At 42.3% G+C, this 14,290-nt stretch overlaps 1 protein-coding gene across 1 annotated transcript in view; it reads right to left on the bottom strand.

Moving 5' to 3' along the window:
• Positions 1 to 13,529, bottom strand: part of smarcd3b (SWI/SNF related, matrix associated, actin dependent regulator of chromatin, subfamily d, member 3b) — a 42,336-nt gene extending 28,807 nt beyond the window's left edge. The window contains exon 1 of the mRNA XM_047568044.1: positions 13,010 to 13,529. Coding sequence (XP_047424000.1) covers positions 13,010 to 13,021 — 12 coding nt within the window. The 5' untranslated portion in view covers positions 13,022 to 13,529. The remainder of the gene's footprint in view (positions 1 to 13,009) is intronic.
• Positions 13,530 to 14,290: the final 761 nt, after the last annotated feature.

The raw sequence follows: 14,290 nt of genomic DNA, 5'->3' as shown, positions 1-14,290 counted from the left end.
AATGAGATTTCTGCTCGACTCGCAGGGTTTATACGCTCACTTGCCAAAACATTAGGTACACTAGCGAACGGGAGTACGTCCTAATATAACAGTCCTGCTCTAATGAAGGTTAACAATACACTAGGACACTTTCTAAATGTTTGTACATCTCATGTAAACTAGATTGTACATTTTTTTGTAATTTTTTATGTCTACCTCATTCATTTTCTCATTTTATCTTATAATTATTATTCTTATGTGCATGTCTGGTTCATATCCGTTCTTTCTTATCTCGTGACTCTTGTGATCTTGAATCTTTATTAGTATGTGAGCACATACAAGGAATCTGACTCACTTTACTCAGTGGTGCAAAAAAAACAAAAAAACACAAAAATAAAAATGTAAGAAAATACAAAAAACATAAATTAGATTTTCAGAATAAAAATAATAACAGAAGCCCAACTTATCTCGTTCTAATGTTCGGTTTATGTTGAGGCAGAAAGGTGGTAATTCAGCTGTGTTATTCAGGATTTAGTTTGTGGTTCTGTTAAACGTATTAAACTGCGTTTCCGTGTTTAGCCGAGCGTCAAAATAACAGAAGCATGTGTCGGCACAATTCGATAGTTCAACAAACCACATCTCTCTCAGTTATTTTCAATGAAGATTTAGCGCAGGCCGTTACTAGAATGCATTTGTAGTCGCTGGTGCCGCTAATGGAGTGGAAAGCGAGTGTATAATGGAGTTATGACGCCGTGTTGATGATTTCTGCTCCAGTCGGGGAAACCGTCGTCCGTCTCCCAGCGTTTTATCTCGACGCCGCTCTAAAGCCACTTCACACACGGCGATGAGGCCACGTCAAGAGCACCTTTGTTTCCTGTCTTTCCGTCAGGGTGCATTCACGAGCTACAAGTATAGCCTCCACTCCCCTCATTAGCTTTTACCTTTGACCCAGTAGTCGGCCCAGAGGCTGCTCTCTGACTGTGGCTACAGTGTAACAGCAAACAAACACACTGGTCCGCAGAGCAAGGTGACTGCGGCACTTGGCACATGTAATTACGCTCTCTTATGATATATTTATTTCTAAATGCCCTTCTCCTCTACAAAATGTAGAACACTAAATCCCCCCGAAAAAGGAACGACGTAAAGACTCAGGAACAGAAGCACTGGCTCTTTCTGTGAGGGAGCTGTGATTTCTGCAGCTTCGCCTACCGCCGCCGCCGCCGCCGCCGCCACACAGGTCATTACTCTGACAAAAACCACGCCACGCTGAAGATTATGACTCTTTCAAGTCTGCTCCGAGTCCCCCCCCACCACCCACCCACCCATCACCACCCCCTCCGCTCCGATCTTCCGTCTTCCAGCAGATCAGAGGAGTGAAATATTCATGAGGTGATTTGAATGACAAAGGAGGTGAAGTGGGGCAGATTCAAAGTGGGGGGGCAGGGGGGCGAGGGAAGGGGGGGGGGGGGCTTGGCTCGGTGACACCTAATGGCAAACTGTCACAGTTTTCTCTTTGCTCGTCCTCCGCTCTGCTGGTGTGAAAATGGCAGAGGAGTGTGGGACCAGGTGTCAAAGTACAGCCTAAACAGTCAATTAGCGCAAAATCTGTCCTTTAATCAACACCAGCGTCGGCCGGGCGAGCCCTTTAAAAGCGTGCTCCATTTCTGAGCTGCAGAAACGAGAGGACGACCGTGCAGTTATTGTGTGGACAGCTGGTTAGTGGGTCTGTGACCTCTAGTTCGGAGGTCACGACCTTCTAAAGGATGTATCAAGTATCAAAATCATTCAACGGGGAGGTTTTATGAATCCTCGTCTTCTCTTACACGTCGTGCGAATGCAAAGCGGTCAGGAAAAGAGCAGCAGCGGTCAGAAAAAATAAAAAATCCAAACATGCGCCCAACAAACTTCCTGCTTATTGGAATTAATCCGCAATTGTTTCCTGACAGCTTGTAGCATCATTACTTTGCTTGTTGGCGACACCTGCTGGTGAGAGGAGGCTACTGCTGCTCCCCGCTCATAATCCAGTGAAGGAGGTTTCGAGGAGTCCGAACCTTGACTCAATTTTTTTTTTTTTTTTTTTTTTTTTACTGCCGCCCCAGTCCATCTGCGTACTCCCTGCAGTCAAACGCTGACACATAAGTGGTCATGCTTCACGTTAGATCAGCCTTGAATTACATAATATATGGCAGGAGCTTTAAATATATTTATTGTAGAGGCACACAGTGTGCGCCTCCTGCAAGGTCAAGAGCTCAATCCACCCAGCTTATCTGATCAGGTTGAGAGACTGTGCCAATCTCTCGTTTCTCCATCTATGGCACGTGGGCGTTTAATGATAACAAAGAGATCCGGCAGCTCAGGCGATGCAAAAGAGCCTTGAGCGCGGGAGTACCCCCTGCCGGACCCCCATCGGCTCCTTCACCAAAGCCAGTCAGTCTCACCAAATGGTAATGCCCCAGTGTGTAGCAGACAAGGGGGCAGAGGGGGGCTAACAGGGGGTAAGGGAGCCGCAGTGGTGTAATTAATGACCAACAGGGGGAGCAAACAAGCAAGGAGTCAGGGAGCTACTAATGGAGGGACGCAACGTCGGGGCCTTTTGGAGATAAAGACTAAAGAATGAAAATTAAGCCACATGAGATACAGTGAAATGATGATTAAAGATTGTGAGAGCCAAAGTCCCATGGATGATTTTATTCTCGAAGCATCTTCTTAACGGTTTTAAAAATTCTTCAATTCCCTATTTGGCCGCGTGGGGGAGACAAAGAGCTCATCCTGACACCCAGTAAACGGTCTGGTCTGTTTTCTACCCTGCAGTCCCAGCTGCACCATCATTTTACAGTAGGATCCCAACAAAGGACACTGGGAGACCTCTGCTTTTAAGCCTTGACAAAACCTCCAAAATGACAAAATGTGTGGCGATAGGCTACAACAGAGTTTAATCTTCTTAATTAAACAATTAAATTTGGTCTATGAAACATGTATCTGAGAGATATTCAGCTTACAGCGATATCAGACAGAGAGCACATACAAATAAACTATAACATGAAACATTACATTCATATTTATTGAGTTCAATGCTAAAAAAAATCTGCACAGCTTTCCAAATGAGCTACTCTAAACAAAAGAAGGGAAGATGATATCACTGATCACTGTGTTCTCAAAACATCCATGAAGGCCCCATTCAGGACTTAAATGACCACAGTGCACCTTCAGAGGTCTAGACCAGCCCACGTCTCCATGGATCAGGGCTGTTTTGGCTTCAAAAGGGGAGATCTGCACAATATCAAGCAGCTGGTCATAATGTTATGGCCGCACGGTAGTGCAGGAACCGTTGCTATTTCTAAAAACGACATTTGTCTTCCAGTTCAAAGTGGTCAAAATTCTTGGCGTAATTGTGTGAAATTAAATTTTAATTGGAACGAAAAGCCTTTGATGGCTTTTTTGCTTTGATGCTGTGCAACAAAAGGCTGAAGGAAAGGAAAGAGAAGCATATCCACAGTGTGGTGACTTTGGCCTTGTTATTTACAGTCACAGAAAGGAAGGAGAAAAAAAAAAGAGGAATAGGGAAGACTGAAACGTTACATCGGCGCTGACGTATAACGTACAGTTCCCAGTGGTAACGTTTACATACCAGAGCTACAAACCTGCCCTCGTCAACATTATTGTCACAGACAGATGGGGTGCACTAGGGGGAATGCGGACTGTACCGAGGGTAGTGTGATTCGCTCCCACTCCTGGGCCCCTCTCCTCTCTTTCTTCAGTTTAAGAGCTGCAGACAAAACCCAGCTCAAGCTGCTTAAAGGCCAGAGCTCTGGGAAAGCCACTCAATAGCCATCAGCCGCTATCAAAGGGACTGTACAAAAGCACACGGACCCACACCTTCGCTGAGGGGGGGATTAGAGAGAGGAGAAGTACATTTCACCGCTGATTTCTTGCAGCATATGTAATGAAGTGGGAGGGGGGGGTAGGTCGGGGCAGGTCTGCAAAGAAAGAGAGAAAAGTCTCCCGTGACGGCTGGAAATAATAGAGCATCTGCTGGTATTTTATGATCAAAGTGGTTCGGTCCAATACGCCGAGAGGAAATAGGTGAAAAGGGTTCGCACAAACTTAAACGTCCGCGGAGCTCCCCCGGTTGGACGTTTTCTGGTGAGAAGACACGTTAAGCACCTAACCTAAGAAGCCGCAGATAAGGGGTTTAGGGCCGACCTTGGATTTCAGGGATTGTTTGGGACAAAGCATCTTTATCCAGAGGAGAGCGTTCATGCTCCGGCTCCCGTCGCCCTGAAAAGACGAGGCATTGCAGGAGCAGATGGAAAGACGACGCAACAGTAATGAGCCAAGTTTCCCCCCGCGAGGGACACCACACACACACACACACACACACACACACGCGCGAGGGGAGAGGCCCCGGAGCATTACCTGCCTCGGGGCATTTCCTGTTTGCTGTAGCCATGACAACGGGGTAATCTGCCCCGCGTTAAAGGCGAACAGCCAATCGGGCGAGAGCACCGCCGACTTCAGTGACTTCAAAACTAGAGCAGCAGCTGGTGAGAGGAGCTTAAACTGTAAAAAAAAAAAAAAAAAACTAAAAAGAAACCCGAGTCTGAAGAGAGAGAAGCAGCTTCGTCTTGAAGCGTTAGTCAGCGGCGGGGTCACCGGGATCAGCACTGACACAAATATACGGGGGGAAAACTATGAGCGGGCCGTTCCAGCGCCCGTATAAAAATTCCACAGGGTGAAAAATAAAACTAGACGGACACTCCGCATAATCCCTCTCCTACGAATTCTCCCTGGTTGCACACACGTCTCCTCCACACCTCACACCCTCCTCTCCCTCGTCTTTCCTACTGTGCATCCAAGCTTAGCGTTAGCCCTGATCTTTCAGCACCACTCTGCCCATGCAGGATAGGAGACGGAGCCGACAGATCGAGGCCAGGATTGGTATGTGCGGGGCCATATCCAGACAACTCCGAATATAGGAGATTAAAATCAGAAATGAAGTGCAGAGGCGCTCAGAGAGAGAGAGGCGATGTCTTCACATTACTGCCACCACCGGCCTCTGTACTGGCCTCAGTTTGGATCAACATGACAAAATTAACTTAGAGACTGCTTATCAATACCTGAGACTGTGCTGAAGGTCTTTCTAAAACCTTTAGAGACAGTTTTTCTTCCAGTTATCAAGAAATACCATTCAATATTCTTCCTTCTTTTTCTAATAACAGTAACACATTGTTTAGATAAAAAAAAAGATAAAATATCTGAATAGTCAATCAACAAATGTCCACATCTTTAATTCAGCTTAAAATAAAAAGAAAAAATGCAAAAAAATAATCCTTTCGGATCGATTATTTTCATCCAGACATTTACCAGAGGATTCTGGAAATGCCTAATGGAAAGTGACCTTCGGGGATTTTAAAAGACTGACAGGTATTTTATATTTAGAAAAATCAATGCCTAGCTCTGTGACTCGAATGTAATGGTGATACTTGAGACGTGGAGCTAATGCACACCAGCGGACAGTGGAGCGAGCAGCAGCTAATACAGTTATCGGGTCCCGTTCGATACGTAGAAAATGGAACGTTTAGAGTCCGCATGAACCGACACAACACAACCACATATCTCACCTTGCTGTTACAAAATACAACCAGCTTCGCACCAAAACCTAAACAGCAGCACAAAACCTGACCCCCCCGCCTCTGCACCTAATCACAGATGTCGTTCGGCTCCTTAAATGCAACAAAATGGTCACAAATGGTGACTAATGAGCAATCCTTCCACCGTGCGCATCTGTCCCAATATGTATTGCACTGCATGACATTCAATTTATCAATTAGATCCCAAATAATGTTACATTTCTGTTTCCCCCTCCATGTGAGGATTGGCTGCCACCACGACAGAACAAATTGATTATGTTTAGGTTTCAGTCAGATAAAACCTTCTTCACCTCTGCACAAATCAATCACCTGACTGAGAAAATAATCCACGGATGAAAGGATCACGAAAACAACTGTTAGCAGCCACCATATATAAAAAATAAATAAATAAATAAAACACATTCACACGAGTAGGTCTCTTATTTGTGCACGTCTTATAAATAATTAAATGGACATTTATTTGCAAGTGTAGGCACCAGCTCTGCATACTGAATCCAGTTTTAGATGTCCAGCTGCACCAAACTCTCCAACGGAGCGCGGTGCAGTATTGAGCGCTAACATCTAAATGGGTCAACCAACCGCCCAGTGAACTGTAGCACCATTAAGACCCAGACAGTTTGTCTCAGAGTCGAGAGCATAATCTCATTATTGAATTCAGAAACGGGAGTAATGCACGACTGAAGAAAAAAGGAAATAAATCCAGCTAAGGCTCCAGGTAAAACAACAGGGATTAAAAAAACCTGGTTATAATCCATCAGGGCGGGAGGGCGCCGTGTGAAATTAGGTTAAAGCGCTCTACTTACAACCATAAAAATGTCTAATCTCGCCGCGAGAATGACACAGAGGAGGTTTACAGAGTTGCAAGAAAATGCTGTTTACTGGTTGGCGATGGCATAAAATTTATCTTGTGTGCAGTGGCTGTAGATGCAGAATGTTTGTTTGTGCGCAACACAAACGCATTGGAATAGCACAGCAGCACAGTTCATCATTGTCAGGAAACAGTATTACGTCCGTAAGGACTGCGAAATGCAATTACAGTCTCACAAGATGTTCATTGGGGGCAAAATCTTTGGTTGATAAAACATTTTTATACATTTTTTTTAATTTTCCCTCACAAATCTAAAGAAAGCCTATTCAGTCCCATGTAAAATCCCATGTATGTATGTTTATGTCAGGTATGTTTATGTTTACGGCAGTTGCACGGCCCTACTGTTACACATGTTTGAAATTAAAAAAAATGAATATTTGAACCTGTGCATTATTTGAATAGCTTAAAATTTGAATGCAAAATGATAATAATCATGTATATTTATATTTAATATAGAACACATATAGTAGTGATATAGTAGTCCTCTTCAAGACCCTTGATCTAAAACAAATAAAAGCAGCAAAATCTCAAGTTTCAGAAGCTGCAGCCAAGACATTTTTTTATGGCAATTTTGCTTGGAAATGTCTTACTTTATTATGAAAATCATCGTCTCATTTGGCTACTGAAATCATGGCCTACTTTTTTTCAGCTTCCCTATTTATCAAAATCAATTTTTACTGTAAGCTCATTTGTTTCCTGGGTAACAAACAGCCATTGAGCCAGCACATTCCTCTGCAGCCAAAAAAAGGAAGTGCTGCATTGTCCATTTATCCCCGCAAATAACACGAAACAAAAAGCCAGGGAACATTTAATTGGGTGACCTACTATTCAGGAAACAATGTCAAATGTGTTCAGCTTCCAGTTTTTTCTAATCAATCTCCCCGCTGGTGGAGAATAACAGCGTGAAAAATAAGTTTGAGAGACTCGTGAAGGTGAACTGACTGAATGAAACACTGACTGACCTTGAGGAGAGACCCAGAAGAAAATTCAACCATGACTGAACAAAGTGACTGGGGTATTTGTGTGAGGAAGGGGGGGGGGGGTGTCCTGTGTGGCTTTCCTTAAAAAGTCAGGTCAAGCATTCAGTGGACTGTAAAAGGAGCTGATCCTCTATCAGACCTCCGAAGCTATGATGGCACCTTGCATACTAATGGACACTGTTCTCCTTTCTTTATACTGAGGGGAATATGTGTGCCAGCAGCTGGGTCAGGGAAGACTGCAGTTTGAAACACAGCTATTTTTGTCCTATTTTTTTTTTTTTTTTTTTCATAGAGAGCGCCGACAAGGACCAGCCACTTCTACTGCAAACAAGTGGAAAAAGCATCCCGCTATTCATCACTCTGTGTAAAAGAAATAAAGTCAATTGTCGCTTCCTATGAGATAAATCTAAACTGTGCAAAGAGCAGAAAAGGCAAGGCATTCCTCAATAATCAAAGCATGGAGATGTGATGTATGGAAAAAGTCGTTGCACACGTCTCGCTACTGAGAGACAAAACCCATTTATTTTATGAAATAACAATCGCCATGCAATGCATAGAAATTGTAGTCTTTTTTCCACCCATATAGAGCAACAAAATGAAGAGCATCTGATCTCTCTGAAATCAGCAAGCAGCTGAGTCACCAAGTCCTCGGTAAGGCAACAGTTGTGTACTGGAAATTAGAACATGAAAGAGGGCGAGAAGCTTAAATTAACACATTTGCAGTCATCGCACAAACACCTCGTGAAAACTTTTCTAGTTTCCCCAACACTTTCAGGTTTTTAGATTTGCAGTGCCTCGTTGCTGTTGTGATAACGATGGCAGTGGCAAAAAATAATGAAGCATTTTATATTCCTCAAAGTAAATTCCTCTCTAAAATCGGTCCAACACCAGTGGACGTGGAACTCTTAAGAAAACAACAATGCAGTCAATAAGCCTGAGCGTAACGTTGAAATGAAACGTTAACGCCCAATATTTCAACCAAGTTTTAAAGGAAATGTTTAGCATTGTGCACTCTTATTCACGCTAGCGCCAACAGAGCAACGGACTACAATACATTTTCAATGAAAGCCAGAAATGTGCAGGCTAAAGTTTCAACACTCCAGCAACACATTGACGTCAACCAATCCCATGTGTTTGTATCACCAGTTAACATTTGAAAGGATAACATCAACAATAACTCACAAGCATATGAGCTGCATGGTAAATATACAGTGAAACGACAGTTAGCAGTTAGCTATGTTGTCGTTAAGAATATATGTACAAACACCCATAAGGCTTACTTATTGACATGAAGGTTACGGTACTTATGTCCAGTACTTATGTTGAGGCTAAGCTAAGTGGCTAGCTTCGCCTCTACCATACAGACATAAGTTAATGGCCGGCTTTTATTGTTGTTTATAGAGGTTTACTGCCCATGTATTAGAGAAGAAACTCAATTCTTTTCTGTTACTTTCTTGTCAACAGCTGAGAAGATACATGAAGCAGCCACTAGCTAGTTAGGCCATAGCTTACAGTGAAAAGGTGAAAAAGAATTTGTCGTCTGCCAAAATACTAAAATGAAAAACAAAACAAACATACTAGCTCTTCCTGACATAGTTTTGAATTCTGAATGTTTTCTATGACTCCATTTGGTTTTCCTTGCGTTTTCTGTTTTTGTTCTTCTTTGGTGTCTCTTCTCTTGCTGTGCTTCCTGTGTTTTTCCTCACTTTCACCTGTGTCTCGTTAATCCCTCTTCCCATGTATATACATTGCCTGGCCAAAAAAAAAAAGTCGCCACATGGATTTAACTAAGTAAATAGGTACGAGCCTCCTATTGGATATTTACTGCAAGGGCAATTACTGTTCAGCTGGCAACAAGTTATTTAACCCCAACTCATGCAACGAGTAGATTCTCATTTCTTAAACAACGAATGTCGAAACACACATCCTGTTGTTGTGGAAAAGTCTGTTTTAGAAGGTTCAAATCGTTGTCATGCATCAAGCACAGAAAATATTTAAGGAGATTGAGGCAGAAACTACTAAAAGAACTGTCCCAACACATTATTAAAACCTGGAAGGATAGTGAGGAACCATCGTTTTCGCGGTAGAAATGTGGTCTGAAAAAGATCCTGATTGATCAAGATAGGCGATCAAATAAATGTTCGGTGAAATCAAATGGAAGGAAAACAACAGTAGACAACATGGCTACGTCTAATAGTGAAAGTAAGAGCATTCCCACATGTGCATTGTGAAAGGAACTCAAGGGATTGGGACTGAACAGCTGTGAAGCCTTAAGAAAACCACTAACCAGTGAGGCTAACCGGGAAAAAAGGCTTCAATTGTCTAGGGAGCATAAGGATCACACAGGGCATCAGGGTAAGTAGAGAGGCAGATGAGGTGATGCACCCATCATGCCTAGTGTCTACTGCACCCGCCTGTGGGGGCAGTGCTAGGATCTGAGGTTACTGCAGTTGCTCAAGTTTAGGTTCAACAACATTACGTCCAAAGACTGAGTTCAGCTGACTACCTGAATATACTCAATGACCAGCCTGGTCCATCAATGGAGCTTTTCTTCCCTGATGGCACAGGCATGTTCCAAGATTCATCAGGCATAAATTGTGAAAGACTGGTTCAGGAAGTATGTGACATCACTTTTACACATGGATTGGCCACCACAGAGTCAAGACCTTAACCCCATTGAGAACCTTTGGGATGTGCAGTAGAAGGCTTTGCGCAGTGGTAAGACTCTCCCATCATCAATACAAGATCTTGGTGAAAATTTAATGCAACACTGAATGCAAATAAATCTTGTAACATTGCACTAGCTTATCAAAACAATGCCGCACCAAATGTGTGCTGTAATCAAAGCTAAAGGCGGTCCAACAAAATATTAGAGTGTCTGACCTTTTTTTGGCCTTTCCATTTGTTTGCTTTCAAGTCAACTGTACTGTTACCCTTGCTGTTCAGTTCTTTGTCTTGGCTTTGTCTGTTTGGATTATCCTGCCAACCCTGCAGTTCTTTTTTCAAATTTTTATTAAAGTCATTTTGTTTTCTGGTTCTGCCTTGACACGTCCTCTGACACTTTTAAATGAAACTTTCAGGTTTTCTAATGGTTATGTTGGATTGAGCTCAAGCAAGTTGTTTTGCTCAGTTTCCAGTAATTATGCAGACCTAAACTAGACTCGAGTGGTTAGCTTTGCAATTAGCATTCCGACAGAGTGGTCGTTTATCTAAGCTAACTGAACACATAGAAATGCCACTCCCCTCAGTATTTATAAATTACGTCAACATTTAGGGAAATTGTCCATTTTGCTCAAAAGCAATTTGGCTGTTAAATATGAACTTGCTGCCATCAGCCTGGTAGCCTAGCTTAGCATAAAGACAGTGATCATGGAGTTGTCAGTCTGGCTAACCTCATGTTACTAACATATTATATCTTGTTTTAATGGGTACAAAGAAATTATATTCCCTGCTAAGTGTTAAATGAAAAAAAAAAAATCTCAATACATGGTTGAAACTATTGAACCAACTGCTGGTTAGCTTGAAGATCTGCTCCATGTGTTAGCTTTAGCTCCATATTTAGCAAATGGATATGATAGTAATACCGTTGGTGGCTTCTTTAGCATTGAGCAAATAATTAAAAGAAACTGAAACATCCACCTTGCTTTCTGTCCAGATAGAACATCAGGTTTACTTGGTTTAGCCTGCGTTTTAGCTAAAATATGCTAATACGCAACTGGTAATTCTTAGCTGAATAAATGAGAAATGAGAAAACTGATCCCTCTCTTATTTAATTCACGTACACTAAGTACACTGCCATCAGTTAGCTTGAGCAGTGAGTCTATATGCTAGTTTTAGCTAAACATTTAGTCAAGAGACACAAAGGTGCTAATGTGTTCGGTTTCATTAACTTTTAATAGTTTAGTTTGACTTTGGAGTCAGTACGGGCATCAACATAAACCTTGCTTATAAAAAAAAAGTGTGATTACATTAGTTTAGTTAGTTAAGAGGTAAATGACAAAACTAAAACCTCTCTTATTCAATGTATGTATGCTATTGCTAAAACAAACCACCAGTTAGCATGAACAGATTGTCCATCCGGCTTTAGCTATGGTAGCCTGTTGGTTTAGTTCGAATTTCTGCTAAATTGGTATAACAGGCGATACTGTGACTATAACAATCTCCTCAGATAGAACAGTGAGATTTTACTTCTCAATATTGACAGAAAACTGTATGCGTTTTTGTTTTGGTTAAGTTCATCTGTCTGTAGCTGGAAAGTGCAACAAATTACGTTCTTTTTGCTAACAGATAACAGATATAAACAAATATATTGGTCCAGGTATCCAAAAAGCGTTTTAAAAAGCAACTGAACTTGTTGAGCTCAGAGAAGACGTTTCCGCAACTCATCCTTCGAAGAAGTGCTTTTTTAAACACTTTTTATATTATACCATGACCTGGATGACTGAGAACCTTCACAGGCATTTGTCCAGATATTTTCATAAAATACATACTATTAGATTAAGTTGAGTCAGAGTTCAAGATATGCTCGGAAAAACAGGCAGTGCGGTGAATATAAGCAATCTGCTCAGCTATCTGCAGGAGTACAGTTTATTGCTTCTCTATACTGGCAGGCTACAGTACAAAAGAGAAGATTTGCTCCAGTTGAAGGTAATATGTTGCTGACTACAGCTTTAATATATAAATTAAATTTTCCTTTGGATCAGCAGAAGTGGATCTGGCTTCAGCTGAACACCCCAAATTCCTCCCCTGCTGCTGAGTGCACCACAACCAGCCAGCAGATTAACACAGTGAGTGAAACTGAAACTTTTCCTGCAAGATCTAAAAACACACTTGTGGGAAACTAGTAGCCCTGCGTACGTGAAAAAAATAAAAAATAAAAATGAATTACATTATAGTGAGCGTCTCCGAATTTGGGGGGAGGATGGTGGGGGACGGGGATTAATTAATTAAAGGCATGTGTGAAACCACGGAGAGGATGGTCCGCACTCCCTTGTTTGTGCATCCCTTCCTCAAGAGTCTGTTTCCCACACAGTCAAGGTTAACAAGCCGCGCTGGTGTCTGCGTCGGCTGCAAAACTAGGGAGGGTGGGAGGTGGAGGAGTGAGGTGCTGCAACTATACACTGAGCTGTGTGATGATGCAGACAGACTGAGAAGAGAGAGGGAGAGCTACTGAAGCCTACAGTCCCCTTAAATATTCCCCACCACATCCCCACTCCCTGCTCAATAACCATCCACCACATTGTGCACCCATGTCTCGCAATGAGCCCAAATTCGCCACGAGGTGGTGGAAATTAATCCCGGCATATTTTCTTTCTCCCTTTTTTTTTTTTTTTTTTTTTTTTTTTTAGACGCACAATAAATTACAGCCAGACGAGGGAGAAAAAAAAACTCCGGTGCGCACTAATCCGGCTGGCAACGCGCCTACAGGATAAAGACAATACATAGTTTTAATGGTGGATGCGTCTACTGAGCAGAGTGGCGTGGAATAAAACAAACGTGAATGTATCACAAGGTAGCAGAAGCATCCATACCTTTCTCTCCATCACTATGCGCTTTTTTTTAGGCTACTCAACAACAGCAACTGTGGGATGTGTCTCTGTGGAGGTGTCCGGTCCGGCGCGGCGTGGAGCTTCCCCTCAACTTCCTCACGGCTTTCACACGGCGGCGTCTCCCTATCACTTCCCCATTACTGGACAGCTAGGCGACTTATTAGCGCTGGCCTGTGGGACTCCGAGCCGGGGATGGAGCCAGAGCGGGGATTGGTGAAGCCTTGTTCGGAAGAGAGCAGGAGCGCAGGCGCGGTCTCTGCTGGAGAGTCGATATAATGAAAAATCACCAGTGGCAGGGAGTGTCATCAAATTATCCTCATGAGCGGATTTTTTTTTTCTTTTTTTCTTTTTCTTTTTTTTTTTTTTTTGGAGGGGGCTGCTGCACGATGGGAGATTTTTTAGAGAAGCATGGAAAATATTCACCACATGTTATCCTGAACAAATGCTGCAAATATAGGCTGTATGTGTAAACAGAGCACAGGAAAAGACAAAGAGGTACCATAAAAAAAGCCTGTTCAATACAGAAACAAAGGAGAAGGACCAGCAGCTCCCTAACCAGAAGAACTGAACCACTTTCTAACAAGGAACCATTAATAAAGTGTCTGTTTCTAAATTGTTTTTATGGATAAATTACATGTGTTTCAAACGACTACACACCGTGTTGTTGCAGCACTGCAAAGGACTCGTAAAAGAGAAAAAAGATATATTTATCAGTGCATTAAGGATTTACTGAAGACTTATAATGCATATAAAAGGCATTCACCCCCTTACATGATTTCCCTTGTTCTTAAAAACTGAATCAAGGTTAATGCAATCTTGACATTTTCATAAGAAAGTGAAAGTGAAAACATATTTCTACAAAGTATAGACAAGCATTTCAGATTATATAATGTAAAATGAGTTATACCGTAGGTTTCCAACCCATTAAAGTCAGTATTTAGTTTATGCAACTTAAAGTATGTGTGGATACGTTACAGCCAGACTTGCACATCAGGACACAGCAATTTTATTCCATTCTTCTTTGCAAATCTGTCAAGATGCACTGGAATCAGACGTTCAAGTCCAGCTTCTTATTGGACTAAGCTCAGGGCTTTAGCTGGGCCACTCCTTTACATTCACTCCATTGTCTTTAAATCATATCATACTTTGCTGTATGCTTCAGGCCATTCTCCTGCTGGAAAATATATCTTCTCCCAAGTCATAGTTCTCTTTCAGACTGATCCAGATTGCTCTCCAGGATTTTACCCCCTACCTTAAAAAACC

The sequence above is a fragment of the Mugil cephalus genome, chromosome 18 (assembly GCF_022458985.1).
Source record: "Mugil cephalus isolate CIBA_MC_2020 chromosome 18, CIBA_Mcephalus_1.1, whole genome shotgun sequence".
In the NCBI taxonomy this organism is placed as follows: Eukaryota; Metazoa; Chordata; class Actinopteri; order Mugiliformes; family Mugilidae; genus Mugil; species Mugil cephalus.
The sequence above is the reverse complement of the archived record's forward strand: the minus strand, read 5'-3'. Positions and strand labels throughout refer to the sequence as shown.